General features: G+C 41.2%; 1 protein-coding gene across 1 annotated transcript in view; it reads right to left on the reverse strand.

Moving 5' to 3' along the window:
- Positions 1 to 3,268: 3,268 nt before the first annotated feature.
- Stacl (SH3 and cysteine-rich domain-containing protein) overlaps positions 3,269 to 24,475 on the reverse strand; it is a 67,677-nt gene continuing 46,470 nt past the window's right edge. The window contains 8 exon segments of the mRNA XM_032435651.2: positions 3,269 to 9,386; positions 9,492 to 9,686; positions 10,538 to 10,633; positions 10,812 to 10,945; positions 11,882 to 12,091; positions 18,987 to 19,430; positions 22,280 to 22,435; positions 22,513 to 22,637. Coding sequence (XP_032291542.2) covers positions 6,822 to 9,386; positions 9,492 to 9,686; positions 10,538 to 10,633; positions 10,812 to 10,945; positions 11,882 to 12,091; positions 18,987 to 19,430; positions 22,280 to 22,435; positions 22,513 to 22,637 — 3,925 coding nt within the window. The 3' untranslated portion in view covers positions 3,269 to 6,821.

The following is a 24,475-nucleotide window of genomic DNA, read 5'->3' on the forward strand; positions in this document are numbered from 1 at the left end:
GACATAATCTCGCCATGATCAACGGCGAAGTTATGTCGCTTTGAAACGTCATATCTCCATGATTTTTTTCGATAGGCGGAGCTATGTATCTTCAAAACGACACACGATTTTTTTTGGAAAACTTTAAATGGTCATATCTCGGCCAAATAAAGCCCGATAGGGGCCAAAAAGGGAGGGGCTACTCGGGGAGGTCCGTAGAATCCGCCAAGATCGACGGCGAAGTTATGTCGCTTTGAAACGTCATATCTCCATGATTTTTTTAGATAGGCGGAGCTATGTCGCTTCAAAACGACATAATCTCGCCATGATCAACGGCGAAGTTATGTCGCTTTGAAACGTCATATCTCCATGAATTTTTAAGAGCGGCGGAGCTATGTCGCTTCAAAACGACATAATCTCGCCATGATCAACGGCGAAGTTATGTCGCTTTGAAACGTCATATCTCCATGATTTTTTTCGATAGGCGGAGCTATGTCGCTTCAAAACGACACACGATTTTTTTTGGAAAACTTTAAATGGTCATATCTCGGCCAAATAAAGCCCGATAGGGGCCAAAAAGGGAGGGGCTACTCGGGGAGGTCCGTAGAATCCGCCAAGATCGACGGCGAAGTTATGTCGCTTTGAAACGTCATATCTCCAAGATTTTTTAGAGCGGCGGAGCTATGTCGCTTCAAAACGACATAATCTCGCCATGATCGACGGCGAAGTTAAGTCGCTTTAAAACGTCATATCTCCAAGATTTTTTTAGATCGGCGGAGCTATGTCGCTTCAAAACGACATAATCTCGCCATGATCGACGGCGAAGTTATGTCGCTTTGAAACGTCATATCTCCATGATTTTTTTAGATCGGCGGAGCTATGTCGCTTTAAAACGACATAATCTCGCCATGATCGACGGTGAAGTTATGTCGTTTTGAAACTTCATATCTCCAAGATTTTTTAGAGCGGCGGAGCTATGTCGCTTCAAAACGACATAACTTCGCCGTCGATCTTGGCGGATTCAAAGTTGCTGCCACGTGCTTATTGTAAAGGGCTAATTTTATGCGCGCCCCAAGAGTATGCAGTAAAACTGTTATTCTAATAGGCTCAAGCATATTATGCGGACAGCTCGAAAGTATGCAATGCTTTCTTTTACTAATATGTCCACAACCACACGCACGTTTTTGGAAAACTTTAAATGGTCATATCTCGGCCAAATAAAGCCCGATAGGGGCCAAAAAGGGAGGGGCTACTCGGAGAGGTCCGTAGAATCCGCCAAGATCGACGGCGAAGTTATGTCGCTTTGAAACGTCATATCCCCATGATTTTTTTAGATCGGCGGAGCTATGTCGCTTCAAAACGACATAATCTCGCCATGATCGACGGCGAAGTTATGTCGCTTTGAAACGTCATATCTCCATGATTGTTTTAGATCGGCGGAGCTATGTCGCTTCAAAACGACATAACTCCATAACCACACGAATTTTGTTGGAAAACTTTAAATGGTCATATCTCGGCCAAATAAAGCCCGATAGAGGGCAGATTGGGAGGGGCTACTCACGGATGGCCATAGAATCGAATGACATCAACGTTTTTCGATTTCAGAAAAATGTCATTTTTCGAAAAAAACATGAGATGCCAGTCGATAGCAGAGATCAGCACGAGTTCAAAAAGGTCTATCTTTCGAAAATCTGCCAAATCATGGCAAAAAAACGAAAAAACTTCAAAATTATAATGGCATATTTTCGATTTTTTTAAATGGTCGTATCTTAGCTAAATAAAGTCTGATCTTGGAAAGACTCTCGACTCTTGGTCAAGTCCAGTTTTAACTAGAATCATCATACATCGTCGTACACTGTATTTTCGATCATTTTGGGTAATCTCTTAGAATGCGGATTTTTAGATGACAATCGATGGTCGGCATCCGTACGAGTAGAAAGAGGTATATCATTCCGAAATCGGACTATATTTAGTCGAGCTTGGGAGGAGATACTCGCGTAGGTGCGTACAATCCACCAATATCAACGGAGGAGTTATGTCGCTTTAAAACGTCATATCTCCAAGATTTTTTAGAGCGGCGGAGCTATGTCGCTTCAAAACGACATAATCTCGCCATGATCGACGGCGAAGTTATGTCGCTTTGAAACGTCATATCTCCATGATTTTTTTAGATCGACGGAGCTATGTCGCTTCAAAACGACATAATCTCGCCTTGATCAACGGCGAAGTTATGTCGCTTTGAAACGTCATATCTCCATGATTTTTTTAGATCGGCGGAGCTATGTCGCTTCAAAACGACATAATCTCGCCCTGAATAACGGCGAAGTTATGTCGCTTTGAAACGTCATATCTCCATGATTTTTTTCGATAGGCGGAGCTATGTCGCTTCAAAACGACACACGATTTTTTTTGGAAAACTTTAAATGGTCATATCTCGGCCAAATAAAGCCCGATAGGGGCCAAAAAGGGAGGGGCTACTCGGGGAGGTCCGTAGAATCCGCCATGATCGACGGCGAAGTTATGTCGCTTTGAAACGTCATATCTCCAAGATTTTTTTAGAGCGGCGGAGCTATGTCGCTTCAAAACGACATAACTCCATAACCACACGATTTTTTTTTGGAAAACTTTAAATGGTCATATCTCGGCCAAATAAAGCCCGATAGGGGCCACAAAGGGAGGGGCTACTCGGGGAGGTCCGTAGAATCCGCCAAGATCGACGGCGAAGTTATGTCGCTTTGAAACGTCATATCTCCAAGATTTTTTTTAGAGCGGCGGAGCTATGTCGCTTCAAAACGACATAACTCCATAACCACACGATTTTTTTTGGAAAACTTTAAATGGTCATATCTCGGCCAAATAAAGCCCGATAGGGGCCACAAAGGGAGGGGCTACTCGGGGAGGTCCGTAGAATCCGCCAAGATCGACGGCGAAGTTATGTCGCTTTGAAACGTCATATCTCCAAGATTTTTTAGAGCGGCGGAGCTATGTCGCTTCAAAACGACATAACTCCATAACCACACGATTTTTTTTTTGAAAACTTTAAATGGTCATATCTCTGACAAATGCGGTCAGAAAGGGAGGGTTAAGTCGTGGATGTCCTTATAATAGACTGGCATCGAATTTTTGTGATCTCACAACAAAGTCACTGCTTACAATAAACTTCAAATTTGTGGGTATATTGTGAACAAAGTAATATGTTTTCAAATAAATAGGAATATCAGTTTTTCAACTAGGCAACAATACAGATACAAATATATGTTAAGTACTCCACAATAAAAGTCAGTTGGAATTTATACATCGAATTGTAACATCTTTGTTTTTATTCAGGTAAATTAAAGGATGTGTGTGAGTTGTGTGGGGATAGCTACAAACAGCTGGAATAAGGCTCGAAGAAAGGCAGCTGAATGAAGGAGGATCAGGGGGTGAGCAGGGTTAATTTTCACATATAATTTGCATTTAGTGCTAAATGAGTTTTGTTTTATTTTGTTTTATGTTGTTGGATTTGCTTGATTTTAGTTTTTTACGCTTTTGTCGCTCTAGATGCGTTTAATTGTTAAATGGTTTTTGCTTAGCTTTGTTTTTAGTTCCTGTTGATATATGTTAGTTGCACTCTGATATCTTTGCCGGGTTTCCTTATGGTATACACATGTATATGTATCGTATTTTTTTTTTGTTTTGTTTGGTTTTATTTGTTAAGTTGTATATTTGCTACAAATAGTTCTATGTTTGCCATTTTGGGTGTGTCCATTCAGAATAGCTATTTGGGAAACTACACCAAATACTTTAGACTGCATTAACATTCATTCTCGATCGTAATCGTAATCGTAACTTTAACAATATTATACACTTAACAAAATGAAGCATTAAGTTGACAGCCCAAAAACAACTGAGTTCATCAGGTTTCTTGTTGGGTCTTCATTTGACTACATTCAGTAAGCCGGGCTGCTAGAATATAATTTGCTATTATTATAGTTAAATTGTTTTCGATTTATTTATCGTTATTTCTATACTTTACTTAATTGCCAATTTCAGCATTTCACGTAACTCGTTTAGCGAAAAGCAAACATTTCGTTTGCATATTTTAGGTTGACTTCTATTTTACTTGCTCATCTTCAACTATTTCATTTAAATTACATACTCATAAGATTTGGGCGTTTTCATGTTCATCGACTGCATTCATTTTACATTTGTCTTAACTCCTAAAATGATCATAGAACTATACATACACATATATACTATATATTTCAAATATAATGCTCACTAAACATTTGCTAAAGATTGTATAATTAAATGGGTGCTCGATGTGTTTAGTGTTTGTTTGGTGCAGCAAATATTTATGTATCTGTTGTTCTTCTTCTTCTTCTTCTTGTTCTGTTGTTGCTGTTGGCATAGAAAAACCGCAGACTTATTGACTAATAGGCCATAGGGGTACACTTAGAATAATACTCGGTCGTACAGTTAGTGCTTAGAGTAGTTCAACAGCAATATGTGTTTAGAAAACGATGTCTAATAAAATGTTTCTAGTATTTGTTTCTCGTTCGATTTATCCTTTTTCAAAAGTCATTAAAAATAAATTCAAATTCAAAAGTTATTGCACAATTGAACGTGCTAAAGGTGTTTGCATTTCCTTTTTTTTTGTTTGCAATCGCTTAAAATTATGCACTACAAATACGATGCTCTCGTTACTCGTTACTGCTTACTCGCTACTCGTTACTTTCTCTAGCGCCTACGATTTAGTTAATACTTATTTATTCGCATGTAAAATTGGACGCCAAAACAATTAACAAAATTAACGCAAAGCCTTACAAATATTTTGAATAAATGTAATTAATTCTCAAGTGCGCTCAAAAGTTGTACGCAAATAAATTCATATATTAAGTGCAAATGTGTGAGTTTTCTGCCTGTCCGTGTGTCTCTGTGTGTGTGTGTGTGTGTGGCTATGTGTATTTGTCTGCTGTGTGTGTGTGTGTGTGTCTGTGAGAATTCAGCACATTTGTTAATGTAGTATTCGGTTTGTTTCTTTGTTTCTTCGACAATAAATAAGGCCAGTGGATACGCATACATCATAAAAGTACAATCATAATAATATTCATATACTAAGTAGTGTTCATCTTATATACATACGATCTCTAGTGGTTGGTTTGTTCTTATTCTTGTGTTGTTGTTGTTGTTGTAAAAGCGGACACATACAAACACCTGCCGTATGCATGTGTTGTATTTTGTATAAGACTAAGTTCTGTCAATGCCTAGAAGCCGCAACTTATAGAGTCAAGCCTTATAAATGTTCCACTATCGAATTTCTCTTCTCAAATTTTGTTTTTTTTTTCTTGTCGCTTGTAAGTAGGTTTTAGTTTTTTTTTATCTTTAGTTATATTTTTTTGTTCTTAACATCGGTTATGCTTAGTTTGCTTTCAAAGTTGTTGGTATAAAAAATAGAAAAAATTTCGTGGCAATAAAAACGTTTTGTCTCAAATCATCATCAAATGTTTATCAAGATATTCTCAAATAGTTGTAGTAATAAATTCTGCTTAGCTGCTACAAGGGTATTACAGGGTATACAATATGCGTTCGCTTTCAACACTAAATACAATGTGAAACACGGATATGAATGACTTAATCTTCTATCATATATAAGTATAAGTACCATATATACATAAGTGTATATATGTATATATATGTATATATAGAATACGCTGCTGATTGCTTAAAAGTTGCTCGAAAAATTAGTGTTGCATACATATACCATGTATGCCTGTATGTATCTATATTAACTACATGCGGCGATTTCTCAAGCGATTAAAAAGCACATTTCTTTATATGTGTAAGTGTGTATTGTGTGTGTATTTGAATGTGTGTATCTGCGTATGTCAAAGTCAAAGCTGAGCTGCTGGCAGCTAATTCTTAATCCGGTTTCAAGACTTATAATAACTACTCGTTACTTGTTACTCTTTACTTTCAACTGATTAGTTTTAGCTCATTACTGATTACTCGTTAGTTCTAACTCGTTACTAATTACTCGTTAGTTGCATTTCGTTACTGAATACTTGTCATTTCTAACTCGTTACTCGATACTTGCTACTTATTTCTCGTTAGTTCTAGCTCGTTACATTTTGGTTCAACTCGATCCCGGTAAGTTGTAACGCGTTACACTTGATACTTGTTCCTTTCCACTTGTTACTTACTAGTTATAATTCCTCAAATTTTACTCGTCAATCTAACTCGTCACTTGTTACTTGTTAATTCTAACTCGATACTGATTGCTTGTTATTTTTAACTCGTTATGATTAATCATTAGTTCTAACTCGGTACTTGATACTCTTAAGTTTCAACTTGTTACTGGCTCTTCGTTTGCTCTAACGCGCTACTTTCCACTCGTTACTTCATTATTTCTTACTCGGAGCAGGTTACTCGTTAGTTCTAACTTCTTTCTTTTTACACGTTAAATCTTCTCGTTATTCTTAAAGCTTACGATTTCTGTTGCATGTAGAAGACGTGTCCCTTGTGGTGCTGTCGTTCTTTTATTTTTCCAATGGTATGGCGCAGTTGTTGTTGTTGGTGAATGGTGTTTGTTGTTGTCGTTGTTGTTGTTGTTTTTATCGCTTGTTGTTGGCTGTGAAAATTGTGTCAGACAAACGTTGAGATGATGCTTCAATGCTCCCTTCCTCAAAGCCGTCAACCGCAAGCGCTCCAGGACTGGCATTGGGGCAAGTCAAGTCTGGCGGGGGAGGGGGGCCAATTTGTGCGTTTGGGTCTTAGATTCTTTGTTCTTGTTGCTTATCGAGCGAGTGAGTCTTTTGGTTTTTGTTCTTGTTGTTGAGTCTCGGCAGTCGCTGTGAGCATAACTAACAATAATTACCATTACCATACCACGGAAAGGTCCAGCACCATCAGTGCGGAAGCATCAAAGGTCGCGCCGTGCTGGTCAGCCTGTGGTGCGACTTGTCGCCACCGCCGCCATACTCATCGTACGCCAGCAGCGGCGAGATCTTGAGCCCGGTCTTCTCGGGTATGATCTTGAAGTGCGGCTGATCGGCGCTGATCAGCAGCGGTCGCTTCATGGACGAGTGCAGATACTCGTGTCCATGTGGCATATTGCTGGCGGCGGCGCCCAGGGGTCGCCTTGTGCTCGGCACATTCATCTTCTTGCACGGCTCCGGCTTGCTCTCGTAGTTCAGCTGACAGTTCTCGGGTGAATATTTGTTCGGCTTGTATATGGAGAAGATGTTGTTGATCAGACTCAAGGCGGAATGGCCGCCGGCGGAGGCGTGATGTATGCCCGCCGTTGGCTGCTGGGTGAGCACGCTGCCGCCCAGCGTCGTGTGCTCCGGATAAAAGTTGTTGTACTGATACGAGGGCAGCGTATCCGCTGTCGGATACACCTTATGCCCATAGCCATAGGCCGGAGCTGGAGCCGGTGCCGGTGGCGCTGCGCCGCCCAAATGACGTGCCTGATGATGGTGGAGCGCTGGACCGGCGGGATTCTCAAAAAAATTAAAGGCCGCCCCATTATTGGAGGAGCCGCTCGAGTCCAACTGCGGCGGCGACGGCATTCCCTCCAGCAGCGATTTCTTGATCATCAGCCGCTCGTGCTCCCGGTCATGCATATCGATGGGCTGTCCATTGTTATAGCAGCGCACGTTGACATTCTTGACCTTCAGATTGCTGTGCATGTTGCGCCGCATGTCCATGTTGATGGGGCTGGGCGGCTTGTCTAGCTGCTCCCAATACTTCTCCAGATCAATGTTGAAATCCTCCAGATCGATCTCTGTCGTATCGGAGCAGCTGTCCTCGTCGAACAGACTGGGCGGCTGCACCTCCAGCAGGGATTTGCTGCGCGTGGGCCGCGGATAGTGGGCATAGCGGCGACTGGGACTGGCGGCCATCTGGCACTGGGCCAAATAGCGTTCGTCCTCGTCGAGGAATTTGTCCTGCAGCAGCAGACGCTCGCGCTCGGCGCGTATAAACTGCTCCAGATCGGTGTCGTAGCGACAGTGCATGTGCTCCTCCTCCTCAGCGGCCGGATGATGGCCGGGACAGTGCGGTGTGCGCCTTGTCGCACGGTGCTGTGGCTGGCGATGGCAGCAATAGTCCTCCGAGGCACAGCAACAGATCACGGTGGTTGCGGGCAAACGCTGCTGGCCACGCCCCAGCCGATGATCCGCCTCTGCGCGCTCCTCAAACAGCCAGTCCGCGGGCGAGCGCAGACTGCGATTCAGATTCAGATTCCTGTTGCTGCCAGCGCCGGCTGCGGCGCCATAGACATCGCCCAGCCGGCTCCTCGAGCCGGCATAAATATCATCCAGCAGGCACTTGGCACTGGTGCACTGCTCCCGAGCACAGCAACTATGCGCCAGGGCGCGCTCATCCAAGCTGTTGCTATAGAGCATATTCATGGTGCGTCTGTATGCCTCGCGCTTCTCGCGTCGCGTATTCGAGGCGGGCGGCAGCTCGTAGTCAATGATGTCAAACGGCATTGTCTTGGTGGACGCGCTGAACGAATACGATTTGGGCACGCCGGCGCGATTCTTCAGTATGGAGGTGGTGGGCCCGGTTCCTGCTCCGGTCCCGGAGCCTGGGCCGCCCGACTCATAGACGTTTCCCTCGAAGCAGCAGCTCTGCGATTTGGGATATTGGAACTCCTTGCAGCTCTTGGATCGCTGCAGTCCGTAGCCGGGCGAGCCTTCGCCCTCGCCGCGACGCTCACGCATGGGCAGCCCTTCGTCCGCGTATTTCTCGTCCTGTTCGCGTATGTCTCGCAGAATGCGATTGCTATAGCTGCCATACTTCAGGCAATCGGGCACATAATCCTCGTCCAAATCGTCGGAACGATTTGAGTAGATGTTGTCCGTATACCAGGTGGGGTCCAACTGCTTGGGCTTTGGCTTGGCCAGCAGCAGTTTGTCCCGCTTCGACTGGCGATAGCTCTCGAAACAGATGTTCTTCATCTTCTCCAGTTTTTGCTCCCTGATGCGCTCCCAGTTCTCCCAGTTCTTGTCGTTCTTATTGCGCCCGGAGAGTATGAGTACATCCCTGTCTTTGTCCCAGGTGAAGCCAGCATCGGCATCGCTGTACTCGATGTTCAGGCGCTTCGTCTCCCGGCTGGGCGATGTCTGCGCTTGCGACTGCGAATGTGTGTGTGTGTGACTGTGTGTGTGTGTGTGGGTAACGGGCATTGAGCTGCTATTGGCTAAATTGTTATTATCGGTAACTACAATTCTAATTCTACGCTTGGTCTTGTCGCCCGCTCCGGATCCGGCTCCGGCGGCACGCGACGTTTGCATTGATGATTTTGCTGGCGGCTCTTCCTCTTCTGGCTGTCACACCTCCTGCAGATACTTGATGGGACAATAGCCCTGACGATTGTCCGCCGAACGCACCATAACCATGCCGTTTACCTCATCGCCAGTCTGCATTCGAGGAATATATTTACATATACAAATGGAGGGTTAGAGAAAGGGTAGCCTCTCCTGCTCTTTATGGCTTCCATATATTTCTACTATTTAGTTGCCTACCTGTATGACAATCTGGTCGCGGAGGAGCGTCATGTTCTCGCCGCGCTCCCCATCGGAGACTTGGAGATTGTGCGTCACCTGGAGCGGCTTCTCGTTGGCATTGAGTCGCACACAATACTTGGATGGAAAGAAACCAACGCGTCCCAGCACTTTGCCCTTCCACCAGTCCGGATCGGAGGTATCGATGACTGTCACCTGTCGATTGAACAGTTGTGTGTGTGTGTGTGTGTTAAGCAACAGCCATTAACCAGCTACTTGTCCTTGTCAGGACAATGGCAATATAAAAAACAAGTAGAAAACAAAATAAGAACAATAGCTGCAGCTTGGCTAATGCATATGTAAATATCTCGCACAATATGCCAGTGGCCATGGGGGCGTATGCGCAATCCCAATGCCAATCAGAATGTGTACACAAGCCCCACCTTGCCCCTTAACTACTATTATTGCAATTTTTTCTATATACTACTTCTTTCTTTTTTTTCTGTTAGTTCTTATTTTCCATTTGCTTGGCTTTGTGTACATAATAAAAATGCGCTGTGTACATTATAAATGAACCAGTTGTGCGTTTGTTTTTTTGTTTTTGTTTTTGCTCATATCGAATATATTGCTATACATTCATGCATACAAACACATATGTCCATAGACAAACATATTTATTTGTATATGTGTATAATTGTGTGTGTGTGTGTGTGTGGATGTGTTTTGTCCAAGCAATTTCCTGCGCTGCCATTGTCCTGCTTTATGTGTGCGATAAACTCATAGTTTAGCGGATTAAACAAAGCGCTTTACTTATTTATTCACTGCATGCAAAAATATGTGCAGAGAATATTAATACTCCGCAAGCCGAGACTACAGGGTATACAAAATTATATGACTCACAAATCTGCAGCTGCACTTGACTTTCTATAACACAATTTAACTCAAGCGTCTCACATGATTAAAATTTTGAATAATTGTGTATATTCACATATTTAATTTAAGTATTTGAGTACCCATCCAATAATGTACCCTCGACTAACTGTAAGTTGTACTGAAATATAGCTCACCTTGTAGCCGGCCTTGAGGTCCAGTTCGTCGGCATGCCGCGCCTTAAAGTTGTAGAGTATGACATACAAATTGGTGGGCAGCAGACGATGTGATTTCTTGAAATTGGAAAAACATTAGAGCGTGCTAATAAACAACATGGCAGGCAGAGATTGTCAAGAGAGAGAGAGAGGGAGCGAGAAAAATAAATAGTGAGAGAGAGAGAGAGAAAAACAAAAAAAAAAAACGAAAGTGGGAGGTAAACGGAAATGGGGGGAATACCTGGGCATGTCTTACAGGTGATAGGCAAGGCGATGTGCTGGCCGAGGATTGCGATTTCTCCATTTCATCGGGCAAATCGACGCTGCCGCCGCGCATGCCGCGCGTGGCATACAGAAGCTTGCGACCCGGATGCGAGGGGCTCGATGGCGCTGTAATGGATATGGTTATGCGAGAAAAGAGCAGAAGATGAGAGGGAGAAGAAGAGCAGAAGAAAGGCAGCGTTAATGGCCAACAGCGATGGCAGCAAAGACATGCAACAACACACACACACGCACACAGAGACTGACTCTCAATGTGGTTGTCAGGTTAATTAAATGCACGCATGATAGAAAGAATAACAAGAAACAGATACAAGTGGCAAGTTAAAGATACAAATACAGTTAAAGATAAAGATACTGATACAGATACAGATATAGATATAGATACAAAGCGATAAATGAGGAAATTATATAGGCTGTTCGTGTGTGCTTCAACAATCAAATCGAGCCGTTAACTTTGCAGCTGGGCGATAAATTCAAATGAAGCCTTAAGTTGAAAATATTCAAGAGCTACTTTTTGTTTTTACAAAGATGATGTTGTATATGACTGTCGAGTGAAGTGGAGCTGAATGGAACACGGTTTACTTTTCGTCAATTTCTACAACTTTCAGCTAGTGCTACAAGAAAAACAAACAAAAAAAAAGTATTATAACAAGCTAAAAAAAAGGAGAGAACTACATCAAAGTTTGAGGCGTGTTTACAAATAAAGCAATTATTGTTAATTGTACTATATTAATTCTGCAAATTCATATGTTCCATTTGTAGTGTTTATCGCTCGTTGTACAAGAAGTTTGTTTTGTTTAGTTTTCGAAAGGCTTTCGAGTCAAGAATTAGAATCAGAGTTAAGAGCAGTTAAGAGTTCTAGTTGAAGCCCAAAGAACGGGAGATCCAGTTAAGTGGATATCGATTGATTGATTTAAATTAGCTGAAGTTAATTATTAATAGATATATTTTTATATTTTGGTGGTTGGTTGGTTAGGTTTGGTGCAACTCCGTTCGGTATGGAGACGTTGGTGACGGGAGCGGGAATTGTGGTTAGCTACTTACAGTGCAGCCGGCTGTTGTTCGATGGGGGAGTACTGTGCTCCAGATGCCCTCCCGAGCCGCCATGATAGTAGCCGCTTGATGTCGAGGCGGCCGTTGCCGGCAGATGCTGGCGGCGCCTAAACTGACCGTGCAGTTCCGAGGATTCGGGTGAGTCCAAGCTCAACGATTTCATGCGTAAGTTCAATTTTTGCCGGCGCGGTGAGTGCGGTGCTGTTGTTGTTGTTGTTGTTGTTATTGTTGATGTTGTTGTTGTTGATGTTGTTGTCGCGGGTGTGATGGTGTTTTTGGTTATTTGGATCGATCATTGGATCATGATCATTTTTAGACAATAACGCGACAGACACAACATGATTTTTGGTTTGGTTTTCGGTTTTCATACGAAAAAAGCGATAAAATGTATAAAAAAAGTTTGCAATTTAATTTCGTTTTGTTCAGAATTTCGTATACTATATGCGTCTATATGCAGCTACAGCTCTAGGAAAAATAACCAAAAAACCATAATAACTAAACAAATAGTATACATATATATATATATATGAATAAATATATATATATATATATATATATATATATAAATATTTTCAAACAAATTTAGTTTGTATTCATTTTAAGCTAGAACTGAAATTGAAAATTAAAACAATAGGACACAGATTAAAGAAAGAGTATATTTGCAACAGAGCAACATTCAACACGTTTATAGAGACAGCAAAGTGTATCTGGTGTATTTTGTGTGTTTTTTTTCTAGGCGCCCCGTGCCAGCTGCCGTTTATATTAAAAAGTTCATTGCGTGTAGTTCAGTGTAGTTCTTTGGCATTATTATTATTATTATTAAAGTGAATACAAATAGATATTGGACGAGTCAAAAAGACAAATAGTTGGAGAGCATTCGTAAAAGTTTTCTGTTTGCTGAACGATTCTCTTGACTCAAAAAAAATTCTGAATTTACTCTGAATTTCGGTTTTATTTTGTTTTCTTTTTGTTTTGATGGTATTTACAACAATCATATAGTACGTACAAGCATATTGTGTGAGGTGCATCAATAAATTACTAAAATACTTTAAAATACATTTAAATATGTAGCTAATTACCGAAAGAAAAAAGCAAAAACACACACACACACTCACATGCCACTTGTTTGATTTGAATATTAACTAATTTATACAATAATATTGATTATTTTAGTTTTAGTTGAGTATTTTATAATAATTACTGTGCTGCATGTTTTAAATATTTCATTAAAAAAAAACTAATTATAATGCTAAACTTTATAAGGCTTTCAGTGCTAAATAATAATAGAAGATAACAAGATCAAAGATTTGGGTAAAACTTATGGCATCAAATTAAAATTAAAATAAATTAAAAGTAAAATCCAATCTAGATTTTTATGTCGGCTTGTCGCAGTTTGAATTCAATTTCAATTTCGATTTTAATTCAAACGCACGCGTCGTTTGGTCTTGGACTCATCGTGACTGGGCTCGGGACTCTTGAGGATGGTTCTGGTTAGCATCAGCGGCTCGCCAAAGGGCCGCACAATGTCGGTTTTCGTATTCATTGCAGCTGCAGGCATATGTATTCCAGAACATATACATAGAGATATATGCATTGATTTAGATATATAATCATTATATGGATTTATTTTTGAATGCGAAGCGACAATTGTTAGTCAGTTGTTTAATCGCAGTGAGCTGCTTAGTGGGTTCGACTTTGGCATGCTGGAGCGTATTAAAACTAATTAAGTTAAACGAAGACATGGCAAAAGTATTAAACATTAAGACGCCAGCGTTCATGCATAAAACGGCGGAACTCAGCCAGAACAGACACTGTCCTGGGGCCAGCATGTAATAGAGCAGAAAAAAATAATCCGGCTGAAAGCTCAAGCTCTGGCTGCAGCTATCTGACTGTGCCTGGCCGGCCTGGCTCGCAGCAAGCTCTCGGACCAGGCCAAAAAGAAAACATGCAAATGGTGCGAGCAAATGTAAAGAAGAAAAAAAACTGAACCCGAAGAAAAATGAAAATCCCAGTCGCAAGTTCCAATCTAAAGGCGAAAAAAGACAGAGATAGAGAGAGAGAGAGAGGGGTAGGAAATTGTGCGCCACAACAAATTTTAGCATAATTATGTTGCAGGAAACTTGAAGTCGAGGAGAGAGACCGGCTAAGCAGCCCAAAGATAAAAAGACAAAAAGAAAACCCCGTTTCCCAAGCCTGCCCTTCCACTCTACTACTCGGCCAGCTATCTCGCGCGGACATGGCTGCGAATAGATTGAGAATGCCATTAAAAATGCGGCAGATATTAAGCATAAATGAACTCGGCTCCAACTTGGCCAGAACTTCCATTTTGTGCAACTTGCAACTGTGCAACTGTGCAACATTTGTGTGTGCGCATTTCATGTACTCTGCAGTCATGAAAAACGCATGAGCTGGGCTATAATTAGCTAGACGTAGACAGTGGGAGCCTGTTTGAAAGTTTGATCAGCTGCTTCAGATTCTTGCTTTTTTAATTGTGTGCATTCTGTCAGAAATAAAAACCAATTTTTTACTTCATTATTCGAGCTTATTTACGACAATGTCGCAGATTTAAAGAGTTGTCAGTTTTGTAGCTTTTTTCAAGCAATTTTTAGCCAATATTTGGGTTTTCTTGGTGGCGATAGTCCCAAGTTCCCAGCCAAAAAGTTTGAAAATTGCATGTCAAAATCAGTTTTTGAAACACGAGAATTTAGGGCCTCATGAATCTCAGGTATAGCAATTGTCTAGTCTATAATCTATAAAATGGGCAGATCTTTTAAAGCTTACTTTTACAGGGCAGCTGCTGGTCGAGCACTTTCAACTGTAGAATTCTTACTGGTATTTTAATAGTATTGGAGCGGGCATTATAATAATAATCTTATGAAATGTGTAACGTATAGTAGGAGACAACGCCGACCGGATAAAAATATATATTCTTGATAAGCATCAACAGCCGAGTTGATAAAGCCAAGTCGGACTGTCCGTCCTCCCGCTTGTCCACCTGTTGGCCCGTCTGTCCCTCCGTCCGGCAGTCTATCGCTATGCGAACTCCTCTCCCAGTTCTAAAGCTATCCTCTTGTATCTTTGCAAAGATCCGTCTTTTATCCGTTTTTGTGTGACAAAATAGTCTCACATATCTGCTAACTCTAAGGGCAACTGTCGAGAAGGGTATTTAATCTTCGGTGTGCCGCAAATATGCGTACTTTCTCGTTACTTTTATTTGATGTTTTTCTTGTGTGGCACACAAAAGCTGACAATGGCGCGCAATTTACACGGCACAGACGCTGCGAGTTGTTTCTTTAGCTGCACGCTACAACTTTTCCCCTGCCCCGGCTCTTGTCTACTGTTTGCAAGCCCCTGCCTCTCCCCACCCTAACAAGAGTCGAGTCCTGTTGCAAAAGGCAACTCGGCCATGTATACAAATTATGCCAATGTGCCTTGGCTAGGCTTGTAATTGCAGTTGTTGCTGCTGCAGTTGTTGTTGTTGTTGTTGTTGCTGCTGCCGGAAATGAGCCGTTTGCCTGAAGTGTAAACTGGGTTAAGACTAATTGGCGTGCTGGGCCATTGTTAAAGCGAAGTTTGGATTGCGAGGCGTCTCTAACTGGAAATTAAAGTAAATGAAATGCATTTCGTTTGGTGCAATTAACTAAGGTGTAACATTCAACACACACACACACACACGCGCACACACACGCACTCTCTATAAAATACAACACACACAGAGAGAGAGAGAGAGAGAGAGGGGCGGGAAGACACAGAGGCAGAGAGAGAGTGGGAGAGTGGGAGACAGTGAGACAACATTAAATGCGACACGTAAAAAACACGTATTAAACATTCAATTGGAATAAAATGCAGTACTATTCCAAAAAGAACAGTTGCTTGTTCGAGTTGTTGTTGTTGTTGTAGTTGATGTTGTTGTTGTAGTTGATGTTGTTGATGAACTGATAATTGTTGTTGCAGTTGCTGTTGTTGATATTGTTGTTGTTGTTGTTGCTATTGCTGCTGTAAAACTGATTGCAGCACTGTCAAACGAATAGTTGCCGCACAAATCGATGACCGAATGTGCCGCACGTTGCGTGCGAATACAGGTAGCAGCTAGATTTGTAGGTGTCTCAAGGTATTCGTGTGGATAGTTGTGGTGGTGGTGGTGGTAGAAGTGATGGTGGTGGTGCTGGTAGTGTTGTTGTAGCTGTTGTAGCTGTTGTTCTTGTTGTTGGTGGTTGTATGTGACGTAATTACTTTCTGGCAATGATATGGAGCGATGCTGCTGCTGCTGCGACGAGCGCTGCTGTCGCAGCCGTCCAAAGCCGGACAACGGTCGAAATCCGGCAAACAGACGACGCCGCACTCCCGGATCATTTTGCAGATAGCTGCAGGCGAGCGGCTGCTGCTGCGGCAGCTGTTGCTGATGTGCTGGCGAGGCCTGTTGCTGGTATAAAGAAGATGTTGCTGCTGTCGATGTTGTTGCCGCTGCTGTTGCTGCTGCTGCTGCTGCTGCTGCTGTTGATTGCTGCTGTAGTTGCAGCTGTTGCTGCTGCAATGCGCTGGCCGTGTAGTAGTTAATGCCAAAGCCGCTGCTGATGTACGCCGAGCTGGACATATTGCTGACGGGCGCATAGGGCGCGGCATAGCGTTGATCTTTGTGCCAATTGCAGTTGCAGTCGCAGTCGCAGTTGTATTTATTTCATTTCATATACATTTTTTTTATATATATATATTTTTTTTTTTTTTTCGGTTTTTAGGCAAGCGCAACAAATTGTGGCAAAGAGATGACACGAGAAAACATTTTGGTGTGTGTTAATTTCGAATTGTTGCACAATCAATAAATTAAGTGTCCTGTTTCAGTGTGTGCCTGCGAGTCTGTCTGTGTCTGTGTGTGTGAGTGTGTCTGTGTATGGGTGTGTACAAATTAAGGCATTATATCATTATATATAATCCCATTATTGCAATCTCAGTCAAATTGGTCAAATTAGCCAATTGCCATGCCGCTGCAATAAACCATTTAATATTGTGCGAGCAACAAATTGGCTAGAGAAATAATGACAAAGGCACAAAGGACGCAGCAACAATCCACACACACACACACACACACTTTGCTAATTGGAAATATGTAGCTGCAGCAACCACAGGGGAAATGCAGCTGCTGTTGCAGTTGCAGTTGCAGCTGCAAGTGATGAAGCTGGCGCTAATTATGAGGCCAGCTGCTTTTGGCCTAGCCAATGCACTCGAGTGCGACAGATTGCAAATAGGCAACGCCATTTAAACTGATCGCCCTCAGCGAAAGGGGCGGGGCGTGAGCGTGTGTGTGGGTGTGTGTGTGTGTGTGAAAATTGTGCTGCCAGCTCGCTGCGTCGATTTTCAATTGAAAATCATTCTTGCATGGCTGCCTTTGATATTGTAACCGGGCATATACACAATACATATAGGTAATCAAAATACCCTACCAAATGTGGCAAGCGTTTTTTTTAAATAATAATTAACTTAAAAAAAAAAAATTAATTATAAGCATATTAAATAGTTTAATTATAAGTTGTCAATCACTATTATTGATTTATGATATTTGATATTGCATTTTAAATAAGTATATAAATAAGTTAACGAGTTTTTTAAGTAGTGTATATAAATATTCGGCGTGTCGTAGGCAGCTCTATTCAATTGATATTTGGGTCATGATAATAGATACAACGAGTGAAATTTTGGTAGGAGCACGAGCCACAGCTCGCACAGCACGCATACACACTGGGGAAATAGACACACACACTCACACACACACACACACACACACACATTCACTCCCATACATATGCAGAGAAGTCTCAAAGTCAAATAGTTATTAAATAAATGACCTATTTAAAACTTAAGCACTTGCATTTAGAGTTAAAAAATAAAGCTTTTATTCAAGTGGTTTATTAATTTGAGTAAATATGTGTGTGTGTGTGTGAATGAGTGTGTGTGTGTGTGTGTGTGTTGCATGATAGTATATATGTCATGATTAGCATATACAAAATACATAGAAACTAAATACATTGGTTTAGTTAAGCACTAGTTATATATGTGGCTAATTAAATGCTGTTGCTAAACGCTAGTTAAAGGAACTAAGCTAAAAACTACGATTTGGCAATTAGCTAGAGAAAAGCAGAAAGTTTGTATTTAATTTGGGGCTGGCGCAAAGTGCCAAATAAAATGTGTGAGTGTGTGTATCTAAAAGTTGTACACAAAATGCATAGCTACATTGCTCAAGTGTGTGTGTGTGTGTGTGTATGTATATGTGTGTGTGTTGGCCAAATTCTAAATCGCAAGCGTAGGAGCAGCAATCGGCAAGGCGAAGCAACGGGGCGTATGCGCAATGTATCTAACGTATGCAGTTGGGCAATCAGAATGGGAATTGAATGTGTGTGTGTGTGTGTGTGTGTGTGAGGCTTCAACGGATGCGCTACTTGGCGTTTATACAAGTGCAGTAATAGCATATAGCAGAGTTGTAGGTGATTAAAAAGTATTTAAGGACTTGCACTCACTCTAAGTAGGTATGTGTATCTATGTGTGTGTGTGTGTATGTGTGAGTGAGATGGCAAATATCAAATATTAGTAGCTGCTTTTATGGCTAAGCTAACACAGCACTTACATATGCATGTGTGTGTGTGTGTGTGTGTGTGTATAGAATATATGTGGGTGTGTGTGTTACAATACTTTCAACTTTGCTTTAAAGATTGATTTACTTGGAAGTCTTGAATTTGGAGTTTAACGAAACGAAATGAAGAAATGTGAGCTGAATTGATTGATTGATTCTTTGTAAGAGAAAGAGAGGGCAGGGGGAGAGACAGACAGAGAGAGAGAAAGAGATAGAGAGAGAGAGAGAGAGAACAAAGGGTAACCGAGATAAAAACCAAAGCTACAAACCATAAAAATGTCAAAAGTAACGGCACAAAAAACAAAACCGAGATAAATGCAAGAAATAGAGTTTATGAAATTATGAGCAGACTTTAAGTTACATAGAGAGAGACAGAGAGAGAGAGAGCGAGAGAGAGAGAGAGAGACAACAAAACTACTATGTCGCAATCTTTTTTTCGGTTTTAATTTTTTTTTTGGTTTTTTTTTTGCGGACCTGAGCTACTAGAGATATCTTGTGTGGGCACCGGCAGACCGCCGCGCTGCTGCTGCAGCTCCTGTTGCTGCAATTGGACGCCCAGTATGGGCATAGCCACGGGCGGCGGACGAACACCACGGCCGGCGCGCACCGCTGCCGCCTGGGCAACCGATGCCAGGCTGCGCTGGTGCTGCTGATGCGTCTGCTGATGGATCGGCTGATGGGTCTGCTGATGCTGCGGCTCCGGCAGCAACGGTTCCGGCACATTGACAATGGGTATCTCGGCGACGGGCAGCCGTTCCACAGCGCTGCTGGCCAGCGGCTGCAGCGGCAAGACTGTGCTCGCTGCGCCCGGAGCTCCGGCTCCGGCTCCGAGGGCAGCTCCAACGCTGCTGCTGCTGCCATCCAACGTTTGTTTGCCCGGCACGTGGATGGCTTTGTCGGCGGCGGCGGCGACGGCGGCTGGAATATGCCCGGATTTGAGTTCGCCGGCTTGTTTCAGCACACGATAAATTTGATCGATTTCGGTAATTTCTTTTGTTTATTAATTTTTGATTGGTTCGTGCCGTGGCATTTAAGTTGATTAGTTGCCGTATTTGGTTTTTTTTTTTTTTTTGTTCAATTTTATTTGTTGGTGGTGATGGTGGGCGTGGTGAAGAGTGGTGGGCGTGGTGTTGGCCAGTTGTGGTTTGGTTCAATTTCGATACGTTTTTCGATTTTGGTGATGTGCATTGAAGTGCATTAGTTAGATTTTGGCAAGTGGTTGGTTGGAACGATGATTCGTAATGGGTTTCGAGGGGGGCGGGGGAGGGTTCTCTTAAGGGTTGATGAATGAATATTCTTATATAACATATGTGTGTAATTGTCTGTCTGTGTGTGTGTGTATGTTTGTGTATGTCTGTGTATGCTAGAGTTTACTTTAGCTTAATCCACACGTTTTGCATAATCCGCCTGCTCGAGCGCTTTTGTTACGGGTTTCAACAATGTTCGAATGTGTGTTTTTGTGTCTGAGTAAAAAACTAACGACATATTTAGGTTTAACCTCTAGTTAGGCGACATTTAGAAATGGTATCAAACGCTAAATGTGTATCGATTGCTTGCCCAATTCTTAGAGTACCCAAAAATAATCGATATATATATAAATATATATGTGTGTGTGTGTGTGTGCGATATGTTAAACGATAGCTAGTGATAGGTTGCGCAGATTTCTGATTGATCTTATGTTATTTTATAATTGTTGTTTTTCTTGTGGCAATAAGATTTACTTAATGACAGCTCTAGAACATGCTCCACTACGCAATCTTATTGTTGTTGTACGATTTAGTCGAAAAAAAAGTATATATATCGATAGTTCGATAGCTCGATCAATTTACTCTTTTGGTGAATTTTCATAGCCTGCATAATGTGTTGTGAATGGATTTTGAAAAAACTCTTTTGTTTTGTGTATTCTGTTGAACTGAGTGTTGTTTTTGCTGATCTTGTTTTAATATATTTAGTATATATATATATATGTATATATATATATAGATAAATGATAATTGTTTGTTTTCATTCTTGTCTGGCTAATTAGGTGAATCAAAGCGCAACAATCAATCATTGCATTAACCGAATTCGGAAAACATAAAATCGATAACACAAATTATCTCGAAATAAATGAATATTGAAAATATAAAAATTAAACACAAAAGATACAATTCAAGCGCATGGCAATTGAGTATCTTTGCGCATACAATATAAGTATGATATATACTATATAGAGTAATACATTCGGTACCTAGTTGCGCAATGCGATTGATGAAGGGCGTCTTTTGACGAAATTTCGTATTGGGCACATTCAACAGATTTGCGCTTTGATTTTGTTCATCGGCTGCGGTTTGCCCACATTGGGGGCTAACGGACTCCTGTGGCGATGCTTTTTCGGGTTTTTTTTATAGTTATTTTTATTTTCGTATTTTTTTTTTTTTTTTTTTTGTGGAGGAAGAGGATTTTATAGTTGAGTATTTATTGAGTGGTTTTTGCTGTCTAGCTAAAGTTTGTTTTTGTATTGTTTTTAAAGGCCAAAAACACAGTTCGAGAGACTTTTAAACAATAATAAATGTTAACAATTTCTAAATCAAAGAGCTTACTGCGTGTACGCTTAGAGAATTAGAGATTTTAGAGGTAGTTAAAAATAAATTGTTTTTAAATGTTGAAAAAAAAAAACAAATATTATTTAATTTTACACAAATAAATCGTCGTTTATCTCGAGCTGTGCACTGGCCTCGAGCAGTGAATGTGTTAACGTACAAAATATCTGCAGCTGCCCCCACACCCAGAAAATATGTACTGCCAATATTTAAATAAAAGTATTTACAGAAACTACAATTGATTGAACAACATGGAGCTGAAAGTCCCACACTGCAGCCACAAATCATCAGCAACGCCCACGAAGTCCATAAAATAAAACGCTTGACAACCAAAGTGAAAACGAGAAAAATGTAAAACAAAATGTAAAAACACAAAAATTTGGGCATTAATATAAAATATATTTCTTGTCGAAATTTGTTTTTTTTTTTTTTACGAATTGCTGCAGAAATCAAAAGCGATGCAATCAGTTTGTCTCACGGCTGACATAAATCCATTGCGATATCAATTGATGCCCGGACGCCAACGAAACAGTCAAATCAATACGCAGACAGCACGAGGATGTGCTCCAGCACAATTTGACAAGTTTTCTTTTTTGGTTGTTTGTTCCCCCCTTTATTCGCTGATACTTATCGGATTTCTGATTCGAGTCTAGAAGTTGGCATGCAATGGACTGAAAATAACACAGGTAATGGGCACATTTGTGTGGAGGCGGATACACAAAGTGCACAATTTACAGTGCCAGCTCGAGCAGGACATATGGGGCGACAACATCCTGATTCTGGGCCATGCAAATGCAATATTTGCATTTGGACCAATCGAAAGTACAAACCCAACACAAATACAAACAACACAAATGTTAAGTTAACAGAAACGAAAACAAAAACAATGTAAGGTCAATTTTTAGCATTAACACTCAAGGGTTTTCTGGCTGGCTGGCTGTTTTCTTATGCATATTTAGAAGGTAATAAAAACCCATCACACCTAGGGGACAGATCGTTAATGTACAGATACAGCTGGAGCTGGAGCAACAAGGCTCTGGCCTTGTGTGTGTAAGCATATTTTTGGCAGAGAGTGTTATTTTGTGGTTATTGTTAAAAAGGGGGGGCGTCAGCGTTGGGGCGTTTAATTGGCGCGTGATGAGAGCTTGCGAGAGAGCATTGTTATTGTGCTTGGAAAATACTCACTTTCTTCCTCGATATCAACACGATTCTCCAGCTCCGAGGTGCTCTTCTGGCGACGCAACAGTTTCTGTTTGGGCTGGCAGCGTGGCAAATTCGGAGCACAATCTCCATGGGCATTCAGCTTGCAAATGCGACAACGCAGGCCCTGACGTGTGTGGCCTGTGTCAGTAAGATGGGGGAAGGAAAGGTGTCAGATTCCGTCAGCACCAGGCACAACTGTTTACGGGCATACGCACCTCTCAAAATTTGCGAGCAGACATCACAAGCCGTTATCTTTTTGTACGTGTACTCCTGCAGATGATGGCTGCCATCCAGGTTGGGGCGCAGCGATTCCGATGGGGCATTCGAGGCACCATTACGCCTGTGAAGAGTGCAATTCAGATGGTATCAGTACGGGCTCCCACACGCACACACACACACACACTCGCTCACACACATACAGGCACACACATATTCATACTCGTATGCGATGATATGCGTTTAAAATACAACTCAATTTAATTTAATCCAATCCACAAAACTCGTGTTAAATGTTGCGCTTTTGCTCGGACTAAACGAGTAAATGTAATTATTGTGTCAACCACAATATACAAATATTTATGCTAACATATACAGACATGTATACATTATATATATATATATAACTATATAAACATATGCGTGCAGCAGAATATTGAAGTGTAAATTTGCATTTTGTAGATAAATCGTGCGACCGCTGACTGTGGCTGGGCGCCAGGCTTTTGTTATATTATTATAACATATAAATATGCACAATGACAACGGCAAACAATGGCAAATACACAATGCCAGTTGAACATTAATCACAAAGCCTTGTTTAAAGACACAAAAAGTGGCACCATGCCAGAAAATAAACAACTGTTGTCAATATTAATAAGTTTTTCGTTACTCTCATATCAAAATAATACAAAGAAGTCTCTTTATTTTTTTATTTATTTCAGCTAGGTCCTAATCGGCAGCTGCTCTCAGTTTCAGTCAGGCTGGTAAAAGTTAAGGTTTTGTAGAGAAAATCGTTTGTATTTGGTTGATAAATAGGGGTATTAAGTCTTCGGCTTTTGCCTAGGCTGTTAATTTAGCTACTCATCATCAAACGTAACACAATAAAATGAATAATATACTTGGCTATTTTTGGTATAAAAAGCATTTCGTGTATCTCAATAATTTGATGTCATATTTATATGCATAGCATTTGCCCTCGAATATAACCAATTTGTTGTTTTTATGTTCCTGCTGTTTGCTGGCTTTTTCCTCGCTGGCCCCTGTTTTATTTACCAGAAAAGCATACAGCCAAACGATTGGACAGACTGACACACAGACAGACAGAGAGACAGACAGACAGAGGCTGGGACATATAGACAATACGCCAGACACAGTGTTCACAGTGGGCGGTCGAGAGGGTCATGTCGGAGAAACCCAGGCTCAGGCTCTGGCCCGAGCCCAACAGGCACAGGGCCTGGCTGAGGACCGGGCCAGGACGAGTGGCTATGGAAGTGGGCCAACTCTCGACGCTGATTGTTTGTAAGTGGCTTATATTGTGCACACAAACAAACAATTCAGCTCAGTTCAGCACGTTGGCTTATAAAGTTGTTAACAAACGTGTAAAATATACAAATTTTTGTATTGTATTTTATCCCTTTCAAGTTAAGTAATTACCATTTTATATATTTACACATTTTACTTTGTACGTGCCTCAAGTAAAAGCGCAACATTTGCTACAAATTATAAATTGTTTTTTTTTTTTTGTTTAATGATTTTTGAAAATAAACTTATTAAGCTAAAGCTAGTGTCAAGAATTATTTGTATATCGTTAGCTTAGCTATAAATGTTGATTATCTTTCGCAGTTTGTTGAGAAATTAAAGTTCAGTGTTTACTCATATTCATACATAAACATACACTAGTGTTGATAAATGCTGAAAGCTACAAAACTATTGAATATAAACTATGTTGACACCCAGCCACAATGCAGAGCAGGCATTACTATATAATAGATCAAGTTGAAATCTAATTAATTAAAAGATATCGCTAACAAAAAATATTTGTAATTAGAAAAATATCTTAATGGCAATTACGGGCCAGTGCTAAACAATAGCTAAAACTAATCGTGCTTTTACCCATTTTATTACTCTTAACCACTTTGGAATACCATAATTCAATAATAAGTTCTTTCTTGCAAACAAATC

This window comes from Drosophila virilis, chromosome 5 (assembly GCF_030788295.1).
Source record: "Drosophila virilis strain 15010-1051.87 chromosome 5, Dvir_AGI_RSII-ME, whole genome shotgun sequence".
Lineage (NCBI taxonomy): Eukaryota > Metazoa > Arthropoda > Insecta > Diptera > Drosophilidae > Drosophila > Drosophila virilis.